At 35.8% G+C, this 23,142-nt stretch overlaps 2 protein-coding genes across 3 annotated transcripts in view; one reads left to right on the top strand and one right to left on the bottom strand.

Moving 5' to 3' along the window:
- Positions 1-14,719, top strand: part of Lcorl (ligand dependent nuclear receptor corepressor like) — a 158,366-nt gene extending 143,647 nt beyond the window's left edge. For both annotated transcript variants that reach the window (XM_041636493.1, XM_041636492.1), the window contains exon 7: positions 9,597-14,719. In XM_041636493.1, the coding sequence (XP_041492427.1) occupies positions 9,597-9,771 (175 nt within the window). In that variant the 3' untranslated portion in view covers positions 9,772-14,719. The remainder of the gene's footprint in view (positions 1-9,596) is intronic.
- Positions 11,920-23,142, bottom strand: part of Ncapg (non-SMC condensin I complex subunit G) — a 32,038-nt gene continuing 20,815 nt past the window's right edge. Inside the window, exons 14-21 of the mRNA XM_041636497.1 lie at positions 20,036-20,266; positions 18,470-18,651; positions 17,887-18,061; positions 16,121-16,282; positions 15,759-15,903; positions 15,336-15,410; positions 12,919-12,988; positions 11,920-12,051 (exon numbers count right to left, since the gene is read on the bottom strand). Of these exons, the coding sequence (XP_041492431.1) occupies positions 11,928-12,051; positions 12,919-12,988; positions 15,336-15,410; positions 15,759-15,903; positions 16,121-16,282; positions 17,887-18,061; positions 18,470-18,651; positions 20,036-20,266 (1,164 nt within the window). The 3' untranslated portion in view covers positions 11,920-11,927. The remainder of the gene's footprint in view (positions 12,052-12,918; positions 12,989-15,335; positions 15,411-15,758; positions 15,904-16,120; positions 16,283-17,886; positions 18,062-18,469; positions 18,652-20,035; positions 20,267-23,142) is intronic.

Raw genomic sequence — 23,142 nt, 5'->3', positions numbered from 1 at the left:
ACCTCAATTTTCTCTTTGCTGATTGTAGATAGTACTGCTTTTTGTTGGTTTTTCTTTTACTCTAGCCCCACATTGGAAAGCCAAATGGTGTTGTTGGTTTCTTACTCTTTGCTTTTCGGGGCCCACCACCCAGCTCCCAAATAAATCACACACCAAGGCTTATTCTGACTTAAACGCCCCGCCTTAGCTTGGTTTATTGCATACCAACTTTCTTTTTTTAAAATTACCTCTCTACCTTTTTTCTCTGGGCTTTTCCCTTTTCTTACTTCCTTATATCTGACTTTCACTCTTACCCCGTGACTGGCTGAGTGGCTGGCCTTTAGTATCCTCCTCTCCTTTTCTACATTGCTCCTTCTCTTCCAGTATTTCTCCTCCTATTTATTCTCTTCCTGCCAGTGCCACCTGTTCTTGCTCCTGCCCCGCAATTGACCTTTCAGCTCTTTTTAGACAGGCAAAGAATCACAACTTCACAGTTAAACAAATATAGCATAAACAAAAGCAATACACCTTAAGTATATTTTCAATAGCTGTATTGACCTCCTTTTGTGCTAGCTTTATGTGTTATCTGTCCCTGTGGACTTAATTTTTGTTGTCAGGAATCATTTTCATCTATGACATGTATAAAATGTGAGACATCGTGAACTTTACCCTATTTTGTGCTGGGTTTTTCATGATACTTTACATGTTTGAACTCAGAAATGCTTTGATCCTTTGAAGTCTAGTTTTAAGCATTGCTGGAAAAAGCCAGAATAACCGTTGGACTCTGAGAAATGCTTTGATCATTCCAAGTCTAGTTTTAAGCATTGCTGGAAAAAGCCAGAATAATCTTTAGTCTACAACAGTGGTTCTTGGGGGTGAATTTGCGCCATAGGAAACAGTTTTTGCTGTCACATTTAGATGATGCTGTGGACATGTAGAAGGCTAAGGATGTTGCTAAACATCTTCCAGTGCATTGGGTGCCCCTTCACAATAAAGAATTATGTAGCTTCCAAATACCATGATTGGAAAATTCTCCATTTGGAGCAGTCTTAACACTCATGAAGAACCTTAAAAGACCCAAAGTCTGATAGGTGGGATTGCAAATTATATCCAGATGTGTATGACCTCATAATTTTGCACCTGGTCCTTTTCACAGCCTTGGAAAACTTTCATGCCCTGCTCTCCAGCATGTCTAAAGATCTGAGAGACCCTTAACTCTGAGTTATGCACAACTAGCTTGCTCACTCCTGCTGCATTTCTCTCAGAAGCTCTCAATTGTCTCCTTTACTCTAAATACTTCCAATCCCTCCTGGGTTCCTCTCCCAGTCATGCAGATTGGAAATCTGTGAGGTGCTTAGTCAGCTGTAGGCTTTGTTTCCTGTAGGAACAGTTTAAATTCTTTCAAAGCAAGAAGATAAATCTGGCTCCTATTACTTTATTGTGGCCAAAAGCAGAAATCCCAGATTTATTCTTTCAACAAGCATTTGCCCACTTGTTATGGGCTCACTGCTGGAAAGAAACGCTGAACAAAATACAGCAAGGATCTCTGCTCTCCTCATGCTTGTATTCAGTGAAAGAGAAAAAAAAAAACAGAAACATGAAGCAGTGGTAAGCTGTGTTGAAGATGCTGAACACTAGAATGAATTTCTTAGCAGCAACTTTGGGTAAAATAGGGAAATCTTTTGTGAAGCTGTCAGTTGAGTTGAGCTAAGACAGCATTTACAAACCCAACAGAACATGGAGGAGGACCTTAAAGGAGAACTTGCAGAATGAGAAGAGCCTGGAACTCAACTTTGAGAAATCCCAACCTTTATTTTTCCAATAAAGTGGCATACAGTGGGAAAGGCAGCCAGGTAATATGCATGGTCTCAAAGGCCAAAAACTGTTTCAGGAAAAATGAGATAGGTAGCTTAGTCTGCTTGGGTTGACACAAATACCACAAACTTACAGCTTAAACAAGTCATCTGCTTTCAGTTCTGGAGGCTGAGCAGTCCACAAGGTCCAGCATGGTTTGGTTTCTGGTGACAGTTTTCTGGCTTACAGAACTTCTCATTGTTCTCTTATATTCGAAGACTCTTCCTCAAAGCAGGAAACCAGTCTAGTCTGTATGACTGATTAATCTAACTTTTCAAAGGCCCTATCCCTGAGGGGGGAGACATAGCAGGGGGGCAACAGTACTGAATGAATGTTGCTAAGGAAACAAAGTAAAACCTAAAGATGCACTCATCAATGTGATGGCCAGGGGTGACTTGAATAAGTACTATTTTCATGGATGCCAGACAGGTTTAATTTACTGAGTGAAGACACAAGGAGATGGTAATACCAAGTATAAGATTATTCATTTAAGCCACCTAGGTCTAAAGGGCTAATGAGGAACAAGAGTTGTGGTACATTCTTTTTCAAGGTTAAAACTATACTGACTAAAACCATATGGTGAGGATCCAAATAACAAAGTGAAAATAACCAACAGCACTGACATCTAACACTCCAACACCAAGCATTTATTTACTTTAGTCATGAGTCTATGCTTAACAAATAGAGATCCAATGTTGATTTTGGTTTTGCTCCCTCACTGTCTCATTGTTAGCTGGCTTATCTCTGGTCCATGAAGCTTTCACATCCTTCAAGCAGGTCTGCCTATCAGCTGTCAACACCACTGCTAACACACCACTTGACAGCAATTACACTAGCGACTGGTTATAGTGCAGAAGGTAAAGAAATTAAGTCATCGAATAATTCTGTTTGCCGTAAGAGAAACAATATTAAGATGAATCCTGAGAAAGCAGTTGGGAACAGAGTGCAAAAACACTCTAAGTCATGGCAGGACCTCAAGCTGGTATTATTTTAAACCCCCAAACATTGTGTTCCTCATCTTTAACCTATTAAGTCTAATTTGTGCTAGCTATATCCTGCTGGGTATGGGGCCATGTACTGAGAACCACAATTGATCTATCAGGAGTCACACCTTTAAAGAAAACTAACTCCCTCTCCCTCACAAGTCATTAACTGCCCATAGGTCCACACTTTGGTGTAGGGATTCACGAGCCCTTTCCCCTCCTTGCTACAATGTTCACAGGCTTGTCTTGTGTAGGAAACCACAGCTGCTGTGAATTGGTGAGTGCTGCAGTCATGTCCAGAGGACACTGTTTGACTCTGATACTCCCCAATGTCTGGCTCTGAAAATCTCCCCGTCCATTTCCATGATGGTTGCTGAGCTTGGGGCAAGGGTTCCCATTTGTGGCCGAACACTCAACAGACATGTTAATCACTGTCCACCGACTCCTCTGATGTGGTCTGAAACCTGCTCTAATAGATGGGTACAGATAAAAATTTCGAGGTAGTTTGATACTATATCCATTTACCGGAACAATCATAGTAGGTTTACCATAGCTCTGGTGAGCTACCTAACCATGGCTTCTTGACAATTTATACAGTACCAGTTAAATCCAATCAGGATTGTAAATCCAATCAGGATTGTAACATATGTACCACTGCTGTATCCATGTGCATATTCTGCCACATCAGTCATCACTGTATTTTATAAAGTTCACAGTTGGGTAAAACACTAATAACTACCCTATCCACAGTGCCCATAGGTCCAGAGTACATTCCAGTAACAGCAAGCCAGGAAGGAGGAAGATTCTTGGTTAGTACCAAGTTGATTTTTCTGCATCCTGAAGCCAACATACGGTGTTTTCAACAATATGGTCTTAAAATCAAGTACTGGTGGACAACCAAGAGCAATGACAATAGCCTATATGTTGCTTCAGGGGAAGAAGAGAGGGTCCTTCAAGACACCTCTCAGCAATAGCTTGAAGAGGGGCATCCCCCACCTGGTACTAGGTGTTTTGTTTTTTGGCAGTCCATAGCTTCTAGGAAGAGCATATCTTCTATGTAGGATAACTCTAGTTAAATTTATATGAACATGTATATGTGTATATGCTTATAAAATAGGCTTCTATAAGTCTTTTTGAAAGACTCTTAGTATACAAAACCTACCCTCCCACCCTTCTTCCCATCTTTCTCTTGATAACAGCTGTGTTCTAATAGGTCCCTCTCCTTTAAGCCCCTTCTCCCCAGACCAATGGTCTCTTTCTAGTTTCTTCACTCCTACAGGTTCTATAAATTAAATACACAAATCCAAATACTTGACAAAATCCACATGACTATTCTCTCTGGGTCTGTTACTTAGCAGAATAGAGAACTAGTACTTTATTCTACATTTCTTGTGAATTTCTATACCATGGTTTACTCTAACACACTTTGATATCATTATTAAGCAAACACTTGTATTCTAGTATGACAGGCTTTGTGCCACTTTATATAAGAAAACTTTAATGTGATCTTTCTAAAACTTGTTGGAATAAATCATAAGATTCTTGGTTTTGCGTCTGCAATGCAATACTTTAAATGAGTATTTAAACGAAATAGGGCCTACTTAGGTGTTTTCTGAGGTTTCTGTCCTTCCCAGTTTCCAGTCATTAAGTCCCCCACCCCACCCCCAAAAAAAAATCACACAGCGGTCTACATTAGTTATAAACTGATTGGCCTACTAGTTCAGATTTCTTATTAACAGTTATAACTTATATTAGTCCATTATTCACATCTATGTTAGCCACATGGCTCAGTACCTTATTTGGTGAGGCAGTCACATCTTGCTTCTTCTGTGGCTGGGTCATGACTATAGAATGGGACTTCTTTCTTCCCAGAATTCTCCTGTTCTCATTGCCCCGCCTATGCTTCCTGCCTGGCTACTGGCCAATCAGCATTTTATTAAAATACAATCGACAGGGTACAAACCATTGTCCCACAGCACTTGGTTCATGGTTCTGACGACTTAAGAGCATGAAACTAACATGGACTTCAAAGGGGAAGAAGAGAGAAGACAAGACATTGAAACCATGAAAGAATCAGGCATGTTCTTTTATAACAGCTAATCTTGCCTCCTGTAAAACCTTACACAAGGTTAAACATTAATGTCTTCGAGAAATCATATCCCATTAGTCCCTACCTTTTAAAAATTCTGACATCTTTTAAAACTGTAGACTGGCTGGGGATCAAGCACATATGCTTATAGGAAGTGAACCATAAATAAGTCCTATCAAGGATTAAACTCCACAATTATTAAACTTCAAGTGTGCTCTTACCATGTTTTCCTGCTCTTCCAAATAATCACATCAGATTATAAACAAGTCAAAAGTGAATGTAAAATATTCTGCCTTACTACCCATGCATTAAAATTCCTCAGTGCCATATCATTGGAAATCTGCACTTAAGACATACAGAGAGACAAAAAAAATCATAATCCTTTGCAATGTGCCAATCCAGTCCTGAGTACCTAGTTTAGATCCTGTGGCTCTGTTGACTTGATATCCTTAGGCCTAATACTATTTATTCCCTCTGCACACAAGTTAAACCTTCTTACCTAAAGACACTACAATCACACACAAATCTACCGTACTTTACCACCAGTGAAAACATGCATCCTTTAATTTAACAGGTGTAACATCAGCTCACATTTCTTGAGGAACTATGCTCTATATAGTAGGTGGCCCAGAAATTTTACATACATTCTATGCTTGACATAAATACACTTAATCATTCCACTAATAGAAAAAAATGTACACTCAACAAAGTGTGGGATCAGAACCGGGGCTCTAAAACCCTCAGCCATAAATCTTAATCTTTATCCTATTTTGAATGTTTTTTACCCTAGCTTTCCCAATTTCCTCAAATTAACTTTTCTCTTAAGTCTTTATTACAGTTTTATTTTTCTGTTAATAATGCATGAATATCTTCTCTCCCCGTGTCATTACTGAGCCCCGAAGGTATACAAAACAAGCTTGACATTCCTAATATACTAGATAGATTTGGGTTAAGGTTTTGCAGTCACCATATAGACCTGCTGGTGTGCATGTTTGGGCTCCTTAAGGAGCTGAAAAGCTGTTTTGTAGTAACTACCAAAATCATACTCAAGCACATCGAAAATCCTTCACTTGAGTAACTGCTTAGTGAAGGTTCTCTTACTAGCTTTGTAATAAACTTGACTTTATATTTGAATACTCATGAAGACAATAAGTTACAGACTCAAACTCAGCCATATTAAATATTTAATGCATTTATATTTTTAGAGGAAAGTAAACAAGTCATGCAGAATGCAGAATTGTTATCTGGTTTAAGTTTGATGGTATCAGGCACATTACAGTCACTGTAAAATCCAAAGCCTGTACAAAATTCCAGCTTATCTGTGCATACAGTGACTTCTAACTCCCTCTGAGAAGACAGACATGGATCCCATGTCCATCTATGCCCTAACTTTATAGAAATGAAGGAATCAAGCCCTTTATTTAGCTGCCACTACAAAGAAGCTTTATGTATTCAACAGGGCTCTCAAGGGGCTATTGCTGCCTAAAGCAAATAAACCTCTGTCTCCCAAGTGACAAGTTAAGTAGTGTCAGAGAACAACAGATGGCTGGGGTACAGATAATACATGATTCTTGTATAATGGGCTGCATAATGGGCAAATCACTTCTCTAAGATTTAGTAGATGGTGACTACAGAAGAGACTTCATACAGAACCTGGTCAACATGTTCTATAAAAATGGTATTTTCAGACATGTAGATTATACCAAGATTTACTGGGTTTTTGTATGTTGATTAGCTAATGATAAAGCTTATTGGGAGTCGATGTTACGTAACAATGCAGTCGACTGTCTAAATGACACCACAGCTCTACTAATGAGCAAGCCTCATTATTTTTGAGGTTCCATGATCCTCAAAAAACACATTACAAAAACATATACATACTCTTTAAATTGCCTTGGGATTCATGAGATCACTAATACTGAAATAACCTGAGATGTCTAGGTAGCCACTTCAGAGTTCTTTTACCCCAGTCAACCATTGCTTCTATTTAGCTTCCTGCTTTGACAGAAGAAACCTGACTTAGGATAAATAACTCCTCTAGCTTCTTCGTTTGACCAGAATATTAGGTACTACACATTTTAGTTAATATATAGATTTTTTAAAACATTTCAAATGGCTCGTTTAAGTTGACAAAGTATCAACTTTTTCATACAAACAAAAATAGACTGAAGGATAAACTTACTTTTATAAGGTCAGAGAATGACAATTAGCATTTTTAGAACTTTGTAATAGTATAAGTATATATGAATTAAACATTAGTATATACATTAATAGTAATTAATAGTAAGTTTATTTCTTGTCTTTTCTGCACACATAATTTTGTGCACCCTTTGACATTTATGTAGTAATAGCACTTACTTTAAAGGCATCATTGTCAAAAATTGGCAAGTGAAACAATATGACTTTTCTTTTCTTAGCTTTATGCTTAATATGTTTAGCTGCCAACCCAATTTATCGACATATAGCTTACCTTAAGTTCTCAGAAACGTGTCTATCAAATACCTGATTTAAAATTACAGTCAGTTCTATCAGCGGCACATCACTTAGATCACCTGCCAAACTGTGATGTCTTAGGTTCAATCCCCACCCAGAATCAAAACCAAACACTCTAAAACAAAAGTGTTTTTTCTGCTAGAAAAATGGTTCAGCAGTTAAGGACACATATTACTCTCTCAGAGGACCCAAATTTAAGTCCCATTCAGACATCTCTGATAGTCATTTAGACCTTTCTGTCATTGATCAAGCAAAATTTATTTTAAACATATTAATATTTACAAATTGCATCTGTTTTTACTTTTGCTTAATATATTTCTATGACTAACAAGCTGACATAGTTTTTTGTTTTGTCTAGTATAATTATATAAATTGAAACCATGTTTTTAGTAGAAAATGCTTGTGCCTGGAAAAAAAAAAAAACACTGAGACTGCCAGTGGTATTAGAACACAGTATAGCAGGTTTGGTGTACTAATAGCTGTAAATTGTACAGAACAATCAAAAATAGGTTAAGGGATCTGAATGTGCTGCTGCCCAGCTCTATCAAGTCACACTGAGATATCTCAATATTCTCATTACCAATAGGAAGATTCATAGCTGGAAAAGGCTTAAGAGTTGTATTCCATTTAAACTAACAGTATAAAGTAAAGTGGAATAACTTTTCCTCTGGACTCAAGCTTGCATAAATTTAAAGAGCTGGATTATTCTAGGCATTACATTATTTCTATTTTTATGTTTTTGTTTTTGTTGAGCAACTTGCCACATATTCAGCATTGTTTTATCTCCAGTTAAGTGTGTCAATCTCCTTTAAGATCTAGAAAAAGGATATCAGACATAAAACAATAACAGAGCCAAGAAAAGTTCTGTCATTATTCTACCAAGTACTAAAATAGGTTCTGAGATGTGAGATTTGGGTCAGGCTCTGAAACATTGAAATGTCTGATTAAGCTTAGTGGAGGGCGAGGTTACCTATGATGGCATTCAGGAACAAATAGGACTGTGCCCATTAACATGTGAAATAAGAGTCTTGCAAGAACCAGAGGGCATGCATTAGAGATTAACCACAGGAAGACATCTCACTAACCCAACCTAAATTCAAATAAAAGCCATCAACTTCATTAATCTAAGGAAGAAAGAAGGGAAGGAGGCAAGGAGGGAGGGAGAGAGGAAGAGAAAGAGGGGGAGGGAAGAAAGGAGTCTTACGTAATAGGAGCTGCCTCTTCCTGCGTTAAGCTGACCACCGGATAAGATAGGCTAGACAACTTGGCATTCTTCTACCAAACATACCTACTTTTTATATCTACTCCTAATGATTATTCAGTCCACTAGAAAGCTAACAGAGCAAGAGAAAGAGAAGGGGTTATGTTTCCAGTTCTACACCAGTTACAGTATGACATCATATTTGTACTTAACTTTCAGAGACTCAGCTTATCACTGTAAATATACAACCTTGGTTAGCTATGAAATTAAAATGAGGGAGCCTAGAACACATTAGGAATAAACAAATATTCATTCTCTTAAATGTAGTCCTGATGCTAAACCTTCTGGTAAGTAAAACACCTTTCTTATATAGACTAATGTAATGCAATGATTGACATCTTTTGTACTGAAGTATCTGAGTGAACACCTCGAGGCACACTTAAAAATGGCATTGTTGATCACTAAGGCAGCATAAAGAACAAGAACTGTCAGTGTTGTAGAAAGGCCGCTTGGTCATTCCGGCTGCTCAGCAGCTCAGCCCCGAAATAACCACCCAGAAACTGTATTAATTAAATCATTGTTTGGCCTATTAGCTCTAGCTTCTTATTGGCTAGCTCTTACACATTAATTTAACCCATCTCCATTAATCTGTGTATCGACACGTGGCTGTGGCTTACCAGGTAAAGTTCCTTCCAGCGTCTGTCTCTGGCGGGGTTACATGGCTTCTCTCTGACTTGGCCCTCTTTCTCTCAGCATTCAGCCTAGCTTTTGTTGCCTAAGTTCTACCTTGCTATAGACCAAGCCAGTTTCTTTATTCATTAACCAATAAAAGCAACACATAGACAGAAGGACCTCCCACGCCATGTCAAGATGATAAATGCTTTGCTTACTTGCTTTATGGTGCAAACAATATTCCAAACTTCTCTTCTACAAGGTTGACAAGTGGAAATTTAAACTTAAAATCTTTTGTCTTACTTTTTTCTTTTCTTTATTACAGAGTACTACAAATGAAAGCTGATGAGAAAGTGGATTTGTCAGATGAGAACACAGCAAGCTGCCCATTGAGCCCTGTTAAGATGTGCCTTAATCATCCTGTTGAGTGGAATCTGACAGCAGCATCTCTAGCAAGCTGTACAGTTAATAACCAAAATCTCAAACATGAAGAAAAATAGTCTAAAGTCCTTGCACTATCATTATTTTATATGTCAATATTCTTTCTCATGAAAAACCAATTGATCCTAAAATATTTCTAGTCCTGTGATGTCTTTATATTAAATCATTAGTGTTAATCATTTTTATTATAATTCTGTTTTTTTTTTTTAACAAACATTAGGTAAGACCATTGTGGAATTTTGCAACAAAAGCAGATTTTGATGTTTCTCTTTTTATTGGTAATTGCCCAGTTCTATTTCTGTGCAGTTTTTGACATATACAGATTCTGTAATTTAGAAAGCTAGTATTGTAAAGGTGTGTGATAATGACCTAACCCATGAACAGTTGTGTAACAGGTGGATACTAACTACCTCGAAGCAAACTGGGAAAGGCAAAGGTATCACTTGGAAGTATATCTCTTCTAAAGTTATATATGTATAGAAAAAGGTTGATTAGCTTATCAAATAGCATGTTTTCATTCGTAAAAAGAAAATTTAGGTTATTGGTTCTCTTTCTGTAATTTAAACCTCTCATCTGTGAGCCATAAGAGCAATGGCACAATTGCATGTTTACTCTTCAGCAAATTTGTACCTCATGGTAAACAAGAACACTGGTTTAAGTTAACAATTTTGAATGAAGAAAAAAAAAAAGGTTAACTGTTTTTATACCTGTTGGTTTTACTGTCTTTTAAGCAGTTTACTCCAAAGCTTACAGGGATATCCTGTAGAAGCTGGACAATATTCCTTACTAATCTAATGATGCAAAGTACACCTGCAGCCATGGCTATTGTCTAAATCTGAGTAGTTAAGACTACTAACTAATGGTTTAGTGATTAAAAGCTGCTTTTCCTATGTCAGAAAAACAAGCTTTGGTACAGTGTCTACATGATCATAGCATCTTTCCTTTTGGATATTCTACACATATATAAATGAGATCGTAGTTCATTCCTAATAGGTTTACTTCCTATTCTCCATGAATTTTTTTAAGGCAAGGATTTAACAGGAGGTTTAACAATAAGAAATATAAAGCACAGGAAAAGACACAGAACCGAGAGATGAAGAACAACAGTGTTTTTCACTGGTTTATATCATTAACATACATGCCTTTTCATTTTAATCAATGAGCATTCTCCCTTTGTGACTTTGACTCCTTTTCCGAGTTCTATAAAGCACATATTATGTACATAGAACAGCCTTTTGGTTCTAAAAACCACCAATATTACCTTCACTCCATCTCAGAACATCAGCTGAAATAAATAGCCTCTGACAAATAAATTTAAAGAAGCACAATTTATAAAAAATTCATATTAGGACATTTTTATCCAAAATAAAGAGAAAAGATCATTACCAGGAATAATAAAAGGTATTACATTGGATATGGCAGAAATAAAGGTCTACTTTTATACAATGCAATTTTCAAAACATTTGTTTTATAAGTGACAATTTTAAAAGGTAACTGAAATTTATAGCAAAAAAACTGCTCATAAATCAGTCTATAAAGATGACTTCTTATAACTTTCATTTCCCATTAGTATTGTTTATTATTCCAGGTAGATTATATTTTGATGTGCCAAAAACCAATGTCTTCATGATTAATGTGTGTGGACATCTCCCTAATCCCAGAAACATTCATAAACAAGGGTTCCTATATGGAACGCTTTAGGAAGAGAAAATTACCCATTGAGGTAAGATTATCAAATAAATACTTAGTATAGGAATCCTACAATTCTCAAAGCCATTGTTTAATGTAAATAAGGAATGCTTTGGTTCATTATACCAGTCCTCAATGGTAATAGGCACTTCTTTAAAACTATACGTACATACTTCACCCTTCAAATGCCATTTGTTTGATGTCTGACACCGTCACCTATGTTAGATCTACTCTATCTAAGCTTCTCAAATATAAGCTACTGGGCTTATTACAAATCTTTCCAAATGTCATAGTTTCATAAGGTTCACCTAGGGAACCTATTTAAAAGTAGGTTCCTAGGTTCACTTAACAGTCTAATAAAAACAAGCATGTATTCATGCAGATGGATCACACTGGCAGATGCCAAAGTTATGTGGCAACACTCCATGTTCCAGAAACACAGCAAGCATTTCTTATTTTTAGCGCAGTAACTATTAAAGCAAAGAAATAAGCACAACTTCAAAGGACTCCATCCTCATCAGCTCTCTTAACTTGGATCTTCATTAATAAACTGTGCAAGACTAAGTTTACTTCTCATTAGTGCTGCTGTTTTGGCTCGTCTTGGTAATCTCATCTTCACTTCTGAAGGTGGTTCTGGAACACCATGATCACTAAAGATATTGAAAATACATTCAATTTAGATATAAGCTTTAAAACTCAGAATATTTATAAATAAAACTTTTAATTTCTGATATTCTAACAGTGTATAATTGACAGTCTAAGTCTATTAACTAAGCTTAAAACTAAAATCCCAAGCAATAACCAAAAAACACTGACTGGATGGCTATCCGGCCACATGAATCACAGAAAAGCTAGCTAATTTGGTAAGTTTAATCTACTGGTAAAGCCTGGTGTCATATAGGGAAAGAAGCAAACACCAAGCTTTTATAGTGACGCTTGTAATTACATAGAGACCACAACAATTTGTCCTAAAGAGAGTTTTGAAATTAAAGTGAAAACTAGTACTATGTTCTCTTAATATAGTTAATAAATCACTAAAACATGGTTAAATCCTTCCACTAAGACTTAATCTAAGAGAATAGGCACAGTCCAATAAAATGAGTAAACAAATGCAGAGCTACAAACTTTTCAGGCTCCATATGGCTTGACATTGACTGAAAAAAAAAACACTATTAATACTAACCACTAATATACTAAAGTTATAAGCAGAATTGTAACTGAAAGATACAGAGTCATATACACAAAGTCAGGTAATGAGAATAAGAATACATGAAAAATGAGAACACATTAAACTAAGTAGTAACTAAGTACAATGGCAATGAATAAAAATATATATATCTTCATAAGTCTAATGTTCCTGATGGATAATTTTAATTGTTTGCCAAAGTCACAGATTATTTATGGCTTTTATTATCTTGTAATATTAGTTTCTCTCACAAGAAAATTATAGTTTTCTACTTCTGAGCAAAATTAAAGTGATTGGCATCTTCTGTGTCTTGTAGAAACATACGACATACCTTTCGGAGTCAGTCTCAGGAGCCTGACGCCTCCTGTTAGTCCTAGATGAAGGTGGCGCTTTTTTCCGTCCTTAAAGACAGTATAATTTATTAGCAAAATTTCGAATAGTTTCATGTTTCTAAATATAGTTTCCATGCTATCTAAATCTTTACTTTCAGCACAACAATCTTCTTCAACACATTTCCTTATTCCTAGAGCCACCTTGATGCTTTCACTACACCACAGACGAGGGAAAAAAAGACTAAAATTTATATAAATTTCTTTGGATGAACACTACAAATACATGACAAACATGACAAAGAGGCAAACTTCAGCTCGCCATATGCGGTAATAAAAACATTTTAGGCTGGTATGACAGCTCAGTTGGCAAAGTGCTGGTTCTGAGGAGTAGAGTTTAAATGCCAGAACCCACATAACAGTCAGGTGTGGTGGCACAAGCTTATAATCCCAGCACTGGGAAGGCAGAGACCCACAGATCCCTAGGGCTCTATACTTGGGAGAGCTCTAGACCAGTGATGAACTCTTGTCTCAGAAACAAGTAGACTGTGACTAAGAAGCAACACCCGCATGCATACTCTTGCACACACGCAAGGTAACACTCATATATGATGATTTTCTTTCAGCAAGGGTACAGCGTATATGAAAAAACTAACAAAAAGGTTACAAAGGCAAATTTAGTCAATGAAGAGCTCCAAAACGAAACTGTTTTTGTTATATGTATTTATCTTTGAAGCACTATGTTGCCTAGCTAGACTGGCCTCAAACTAATGGGCTCAAGCTATCCCCACACAGTCTCTAGAACAGCTGTTGTTATATCCTGACATTATCATACCTGACTTCAAATTTAAACAGCAAGATACAGTCTTCTTGTAAAATACTTAAATTACGTATACATGGCAGGTTCAAGTTCAAATGTGCTCTTAAATAAAATTCAATGTTATAAAAACAAAACAAAACAAAAAGCAGATCTCTATACACCAGGGTTTACCCTTTAGACTATTTTACAAGGTTGAGAAGTAAGGACTAGGGAATGTAGTTCAGTGAGTAGAGTGTTCACCTAGCATGTACAAAGCCGTGGTTTGAGAGACTATGTAAAATGGAGCATGGTGGTATACCACCTATATTCCCAACCTGTAATCAGAAGTTCAAGGTCAATAGTGAGAGTTCGAAGTTAACCTAAGATATATGAAAACCTATTCTGATTTAAAGAACGAAAGAACGAAAGAAAGAAAGAAAGAAAGAAAGAAGAAAAAGAGAAGAAAATAAAATTTAAGAAAAAGAGAAAAGAGACATACTAAATCTGGCCTACAATGTAGTATGTATACATTAAGTTTGGAATTAAAAAAAATAAAAAAGGAGTTCTCATACTTTATTCTGTAACTAAAAGTAATCTGATCAAAATCAATTGTTCATTTGACAATTTATATAACTGTATATGCCCTACTCATTGTTATATATTTCCTCCTCCGTTTATTTATTTGCTTTCACTAATGTATTTATCCCCCAGGAAGGCATCCAAGAATATGGAACTAATTTCGAACAATATCCAGTAATTGGTGTTTAAATAATTGTTTGCAATGAAACAATATTATGGCCAGATTCTATGCTAGAAAAGATTAAATATACTTAGAACAGAGCCATAAAACTATTTTCAATAATTAAAATCATGTTTGGCTCATGGGTGGGACTATTAGTGTTCTTGATGGTAGGTCTGCTTGGATGTACTTTCTTATTCTTCTGTAATAAGCATGCATTGCTTTTGTAATAAGGAATTAATAAAACAATTAAAAAGGCCTTGAATTTCAGATGTTTTCCACATGGTCCCCTACCAGCAAGCATGAATTTATCCTAACAAATATTCTACTGTTGGATACCCCTTGGGAAATTGAGTTTGGAAAAAAAAAAAAGATGAAATTAGATGGGAAAAAGAAAGTAAAAGGGGAAAAAAGTGCTCATTGACACAAAAATTCTAATACTACTAAAACTATAAAACTATTATTTAACCTTGTATTGTTTGGTTGGCTTTTGTTGTTTGATACAGGGTTCTCTACATAGCCCTGGCTGTCTCAGTACTCACTGTGTAGGACAGTCTGACTTTGAACTCAGAGATCCACCTGCCTCTATCTCCCAAATGCTGGAATTAAAGGCATGTGCCACCAGACCTGGCAGTTTAACATATTCTTGATTTACCTACAAAAAGCCCTTAATTGTATAATCTTTTTGATATTTTTTATTTAAAAGCCTCTGGAGCATAATGATCTTACATTCCTCAGAAAAATCAAGAATTTCCATCAGCTGAAGAGAGTAAAAGAAACTTAAGTATACCTAAGACATTTGAGAATTTTTATTCCTAAGAGAGTAAAGTTAGTATTTTAAATTGAAAACAGTTGTAAGATGAGGTCAGTCCATATCTTACCTCTGTTAGTCTTTCGTTGTGTGGATTTTGATGTCTGAGCTCCTTTTACATCCCTCAAAGGAGTCATATATGCTTCTATACATGGAATCATAAAAAATACAAACAAAAGACAGTCTTGTTTTTTTAAGTGATCCTTTTATCTCACATAAAACAAACAGAAAATAGTTCTATTAGCTGCTACCAATGGTTACAATAAATCCCCATTCCAAAAATGTGAATACTACAAAATGAAGCTCCTGGCAAGATGGTTAGTAAGAAACGTACTCAAATACATTGAAAAGTGGAATAAATACACATATAATAGCTTTTTCCAAGAGATTCAAAGATTCTTGTTCATTTCTTAAATTCAATCAAAACAGAATAAAATTCTCAGTAGAGATGAAAACTATAATTTCACAGATATTCAAGTGAGAATGTAATTACCATCTTCATTCTGAAGAGCTGTAGTAGTGTTGGTATCCTGTGCTTGGTCCTGTGCTACTACAACCTGGTCCAGTTCTTTAGTCCCTTTTTCTAACTGATTCTTGATTTTCTCCAAAGCTCTCAGACATGTTCTATCTGTTACTTGCTGGGGGGGTGGGGGGATATAAAATAAATAAAAGTTATACGCCAATATCAAGTTGTTTGAAAACATTCTTAAAATTATATAAAATTCATGAAGGAAACAATTATTTCTAATGAACAGGTAAAATATATAATAACAGGTAATACTTAATACACCCATCTAAATTCCATTCTGATAAATATGAACACAAACTACTTGAGAGTATTAAAAACTGTTTTACCTCCAGAATCTCATCCAATAGAAGCAGGAGATCTTTTGTAACACTGCTACTGAGTTCTATAGAACTCAAAGCTTTTGTATAAACCCGATTTTCTGGTTTCCATGGACTTGTGAGGATCTCATTACAAATTTTTATAGCCAAATTGTCATGTACTGTTAAGGCCTAAAAAATTAAAAAGAAGAATCTTTATAAAATGAGAATGCTTTATCATAATATAGTTCTATATATCAAACAAAATATTTCTAACTATCTTGCAAAATGCTTAAACCTAAATTTTATCTCCTTGCCTCCAAAAGAAACTCCTTCCTTTATTAGACATAGTGGGTACTACGGTACAAAGAGCAGATCTATCTCCTTTAGGACTGAAGTATCACCCAGCTTTTGAAATGATCCAGGCTGATCAAAGTGGGCCTTTTCCAAACTCACACCACTGCCCTTAAAGGTCAATGCACACCTAATGACTAGCCAGCCACAGTGGTACTCATTTCAGTCCTGAGCAACTCAAAAAAAAAAAAAAAAAAAAAAATCAACTGAAACTCCTATTTAAACTCCAATTCAATCTGACCTATGCACCAGACTACATTGCTCACTCTCTCAGGCATTCTATCAAGTGTATTGTTACTCACACTTAAGATTGTAGACTTTTCTTAGATTTCATCATCTTTTGCCTCTCAAGCTTTCTCAAAATCTTCTCACCAGTTCGCCTCATATAACCATCAGTGACCCTTATTTTCTTGGTTAACAGGTCTCATCCTATTAACTTTTTAATAACTAAGTCCATTTATACACTGACATAGGGCCAACTACAACCTTTGCAATCATATCTTTCCTATCTACTCAAACCACTTCTCAAATTCCAGCCAGGTCTGATGATACACACCAGTAATTCTAACTACTTGGGAAGCCAAGCTGTTTAAGCACCTTAATAATGCCCTGTCTCAAAATAATAAATAAAAAGAGGGCTGGGGATATAATCCAGCAGTAAAACAGTTGCCTAGCAGCAACAAGACCTTAGTTTAATTCCCAGAAATGCAAATAAAACTAACGATACACTCATCATTCTTATAACAAATCTTATATTTTCCTAAATTCCAAAAGCATTTGATGGCTCTTAACATATGTTCCTTAACATACTTTGCTTCATATCCTTTTTAATATAATCTTCCTAGTACATAATGCTGTGACAAAGTAGTCACTAAATAACAAAAAAATAAAATAAAATAACAATGCACAAACAGAACAAAACTGTCAACTTCCAGTTGGCATCTGAAATCATTAAGACATCAAATTTCTACATATTCAAGCAAATGTCATTAAAGAATTTGAAAATCCAGTTAAAATTAATTAAATTATAGATGAGCTAGCAGTTGACCTGTATGCTCCACTTAAGAGCTTGAAATAAACTCTTGCCTTTAAATTGTCCTCATTACATTTGCGGATGTAATGAGTTTTAGATAACAGAGGTCATTACTTCAAGGATTACCCCGCAAGGTGAGGAGAAAAGTAACGGAAATACTAAGTTTTAGTAACTTCTAGGTTGTGAAACATTTGCAATCATTATTTCTATTTTCCTGATGTCTCCACATTTCCCCAACGATCTTTTCCACCTTTTGGACCTGCTTTATAAGCCAGAAAAACAAAAACCTCAAAATATAAATGTAATTCATCACAATTTCAAAGACCCCAGCAGAGGGAATTCTTCACTCAGACAACAATGATCTTCATGCACATGTGGATGGACTTGCCACCCAGACTAACACACACACCTGATAATCTTGGGAATTCTTCCCCTGAGGATTCAATCTGCATGGTCTTGTCAGATCAATGAGCAACTCAGCAACATTTGTGACATCTACTTCAGCTAAAGGAGATGACGCTGGGGCACTGGCCAGCGTTTGCAGAGTTGGAAAAAAGGCTTCTTCAAAGCATTCTTGATTAATCCTATTGAAAAGCAATTTGAACTTTCAGTACAAGGCCAAGGACATCTGCCCTGCTAAAGATTTCAGATCCCTTTAACCTTTTTGGCCCTCCCTAACTTCAAACTTCTGAATAAAGTGATTTGATCAAAAAGATATACCAAAAACTCCATTTACTAGTATGTTGGCAAAACATTATTTAAGGGAAAAGTTTAATTCTAAAATATGCACAAAATGTATCTACTGAAGATAAGACTATTTCCATGCAGAAAAAGCTTAAAAAATCTGGTTCTGTAAAATGTACGCTACGTTCTTACCATTCATCTACTGAAAGAAGCTGTATCAACAACAAAACGACATAGATATAATTCAGGTGTGCATCAGGGGAGGCTGAATCTGACTTCAAATAAAGATTTTATCAAGGGCTCAATACCTGCTTGCAAAAGCAAACACGGGAAAAAACACGCCTAGACAATGTCGAAGTCGGACATCCTCTTCAGTCACAGGATTATACCATAACAAAATAAGACGAGAAAGAATCCTGCTGCTGACCAGAAGCCCAGAGAACATCAGCTTGGCTAATCCTTCTGCAGCTCCTGTCCTGAGTTCAGACACCTAGGAAAAATGACACTCAATCAGAAAGTTTTACCTCTAGTTTCTTTTGAAGGTTATGTGTGATATTTTAAAATAACTATCCAAAAATCATTAACTTTATCATGAATTTGATAAGAGTAGAAACACCACTGCAGGTTTGAAGCTAGTCTTGCCTACAAAGTAAATTATAAACTAACCTGGGTTACAGAATATGGTTGTCTCAAAAAACAGAACTAAAATAAAATACTTAGAGGATTACAATAAATAGTGGTCAGAGCCAAGTTTTGTAGTAAGATATAGCTATATTTAAAAAAAAAAACTCAAATCAATAACCTAAATTATGTCTCACTGAACAAGAAAAGAGCAAATCTGACTGTAAAGTAAACAAGGTTTAGAATTAGGTAAGCAACAGAAAATATGGAGAAAGAAAATCAGACATAAGAAAACTATGGATGACTGTCACTTATGAAAACAGATGAAAAATTTTCCATCAAAATAGTAGCAAACCAAATTCATTAACACAGTGAAAGGGTCATGCATCATGGGCAAGCAGAATTTTATCACAGAAATGCACAGGTGGTGCATACCACAATCAAATATGAATGTTACATACCATTATCAACAAATCAAAGATAAGAAAATCCCTCATGATCATATTGACTGAAGCAAAAGGAACACTCAGCAAAATTAAATTATCTTTTTATTAAAATACAAACACAAAATAGCCAGGGGTATAAGAATAGAAAGCAATCCTTTCAAAATGATAAAGGGCATTCATGAAAATCTATAACCAATACCACATTTATTAACAAGATTCATAACTTTCACCTTAATACCAGGAATATAATAAGGACATCTGCTTCAGAAACCAAACACTGTACCAGAAGATGAGGTAGAGCAATTGAACAAGAAACAAAACACATGGCATTAATATTGTACCTATTCAGAAACAACAGTTTTACATAGAGGAAAAATCCCAAGAATTCCCCTTTCCAAAGTTACTTGTTATTAAGCCAGTTCAATTCACAAAATGTAAAGTTACACACACATATCTCAGCTGAATTTCTGTTCTGAGAACAGTGAACAATCCAAAAGGAAATTAGGAAAAATATATATATATAATAAAAAATATTTTTAAAAACAGAAAACTGCCCATTTGCAATAGTATCTGTTCTAATTCATTTCTGTTACTATGTTAGAAACACTGTAACAAAGGAACCTTCAATTCTTTGCACACTAATTTGATAATGAAAACTAATAAGATGTAAAATTTAAATTTTAAACTAATATTTTTTAAAATAATATTGTGTCAAAGGTAAACTTTGGTAAAAATAAAAAAATAGAGCAAAGAAGATAAACACAGGCTGCAAGTGTTTCATAACTGTAGAGCTGAATGATCCCCTACCTCGCTATCTAAGAAGTCAGTGAGGAGTTTGAGAACATTTTTAGCTGTGGCGGTCTCTTCAGCATCTTCTGCTTCTTCTTCTTCTTCATCACCACTGTTTATGTCTGCACCTTCACAGTGGACGGTCTTAGCTTTCTTAGTTTTAAATGGTTCAATCCCAAATGTCATCAGCTGGTCAAAGATTGCCTTTAAAGCACTGATTTTTATTGTGACGTCATCAATTTGCAAAACCTACAATTAGAAACCCTCAAAAATTCAGCAAAACAACTTAATACTATATTCTAAGTAAAATTAGTATCTTTCCTAGTTAAATTTCAATGACAGTGTTAAGTAAAAACAACACTTTTCAGAATTATAATTAAAATTTCACTTTTAAAAAACAAATTATTTATTTATCTCATAATAGAACTTTAGTCATTAAATCAATCTTTGCAGTGGAAAAAGATTTTGAAGTCACTGTCTGGCTGGATTGATAAGAAAAATAGAACTCAACTACGGTAAAATTTTATCATTTTCTAAGATCCAGAAAAAAACTGTATAATCATATGTAAACTGTTCTCTCTGCCTAGCAAACAAACAGAAACAAAAAAAAACAGTACATTTTAATGAGTTTAAAATTTTATTACAATATTAGTACATTTACGTTCCTTTTAAGCAAAATTTTTCTCTTCACTTAAATTCAGATTTCATATAATGAATTAAGTTGTCAACAAGATGCTTCAATAAAGTAGTTTAGGGAGATGGCCTAGTTGCTTAAGTGCCTGTCAAACACAAGCCTTTCAGATAAGCAGCACCCACACAGGAAGCTAGTTACATAGCAGTGCACATCTATATAACCCCGCCGCTGGGGAACAGAGACAGGTGGATCCCTAGTGCTCATTGGCCAACCAACCTAACCAAATCAAGGAGGTCCTGGTTCAGTGAGCAATCCTTGTCTCAAAGTTAGACTATAACCTGAGGAAGATACCCAACATAGATCTCTGCATATGTACACAAACAGTTTAAGTCTATCCTGAGAACTACACAGCAAATTCCAAAACCATGGGGGGAAGAGATTCTGTTGTGAATTAACTATACTATTCAATGTAATTTGATCTTTAAAATAACCAAAAATCACCTCTATGTTGATCAAATTAGTATAGTTAGAAAAATGACTTATTTTCAAAACTGACAAGTGTTGTGGGAGCTCCTCCTTCTGCTCCTTCAGCCAATAGCAGCTGAGATACCAGCCCATTGGGGCGTGGTCTCTCTCCCTTTAAAAAAAGCAGCCACTTCCCTCTGTTTACTCTCTGGCTTAGGGCTCTGCTTCTGGCGACTAGGCTCCCTTCCTGATTGCACAGAGGGATGTTGTCTGGGATGGTGATCTGTAAGTTTTTCCCCCTTAAATAAATAACCATTCTATTAATCATAATTCCAAACTGGTGTGGGATTGTTTGTGACTTACGCCTTCAGACAAGAATTTCAAGAACATATCCACTACATGTTTTGAGAATGAATCCTGTAAATCTGACAAAACCAAATACTCTTAATATGTCATTTTGATGGCTCTCATAACTTCAGATACATTATTACCTCAGCATCCACAGTTTCCTTGTTACACTCATGCCCCTAATATCAAGCAATAGCTACCAATATTCAGTCCAAAGGAGATTCTAAGATGAAATAATTGCCCTCTTCTGATTTTATAACAAATCTTTATATATAAATTTTTATTATTAGCACTTAAGTTTTTCTAATCCCAGTATAGACATTTCACTCATCTAAAAATAGTCCAATGAAAGCCTTAAGAATACTTTGGTTTTTTTAAAAAAAAAAAAAAAACAAAAAACAAAAAAACTTTCATAGAGCTGGGCATGGTGGTGCACGCCTTTAACCTCAGCACTCGGGGACAGAGGCAGGCATACCTCTGTGTTCAAGGTCAATCTAGTCTATAAAATGAGGTCCAGGATAGCCAGGGCTACATAAAGGAACCCTGCCTCACAATATAAAGAAAAGTTAAAAAATAATCCAACCTTTATGAAGATACAAAATTGAATCTACTTAGTAATCTTCTTTTGATCATGAACTCTTGTGAAAACTAAAAAAAGGCTAAACAATAAAAAATTAAAAAAATTAAAAACCACAACTCAGAATAGTATACAAAATATAGGCAAACTTCAGAAGTTTTCTCCCCTTCAATCAATCATCCACAAATACTTTTAACTTTAAAAACATGGTCGGACCCAACAATTTTATTAAGTGAGATAACTTAGACTCCCGAGCCAACAGTATTTATAGGATGTATATAAGTGGGGTGGGGTTATGCTCAAGAAAAGATACACAGGACACATGTGACATTAAGGCAGAAGAGAGGTTATGAGAGGTAAAAGAATATGGGGCAGGAAGGCTACAGACAAAATAATCAAAACCAAATAAATTTTCTTCCCTGAATCATTTATATTGGAAATCTCTATTTTACAGGGTAAGTTCTTAGAAGATATGAACATCCTGCCAGCTCTTTCTCCTGATATCCATAACTTTGCTTAGACTTTCCTAGTGGTATGTCCTCCTGTTCCTCCAACAGGCAAAGCAAGGTACCACCCCAAGATCTTTCTCCTCTGCTCTTCTCTTCACTAAGAAGCTGAGATGTCTGAGGTGGAGAGGTTGCTCAGCAGTTAAGTGTTGGGTAATATTATTATCAGGTGTGTGACTTTTGTTTATGCTGCATCTGTTTAACTCTGTGAAGCTGTGTTACTGTGCCTACCTAAAACACATGATCCTATTAAGAGATGAATGGCCAATAGTGAGGCAGAAGCAAGGATGAGTGGGGCTAGCAAGCAGAGAGAATAAATAGGAAAAATGAGTCAGAGGAGCAAAAGAACAAGAAAAAGAGGACATCAGGGGCCAGTCACCCAGCCAATCAGAGTAAGAAGGAAAGAAAGGTATACAGAAATAGAGAAAGATAAAAAGTCCAGAGGTAAAAGGTAGTCAGGATAATTTAAGAAAAATTGGCAAGAAACAAGCCAAGCTAAGGCTGGACATTTATAACTAATAAGTCTCTCTGCGTGTAATTTATTTGGGAGCGGGGTGGTGGGCCCCCCATGGTGCATGTACACACACACACACAC

This window comes from Microtus oregoni, unplaced genomic scaffold (genome assembly GCF_018167655.1).
Source record: "Microtus oregoni isolate MIOR12 unplaced genomic scaffold, Mior012 000049F_ref0000343, whole genome shotgun sequence".
Classification (NCBI taxonomy): Eukaryota; Metazoa; Chordata; class Mammalia; order Rodentia; family Cricetidae; genus Microtus; species Microtus oregoni.
Note: the sequence above shows the minus strand (reverse complement) of the source record. Positions and strands in the feature narration are given on the sequence as shown.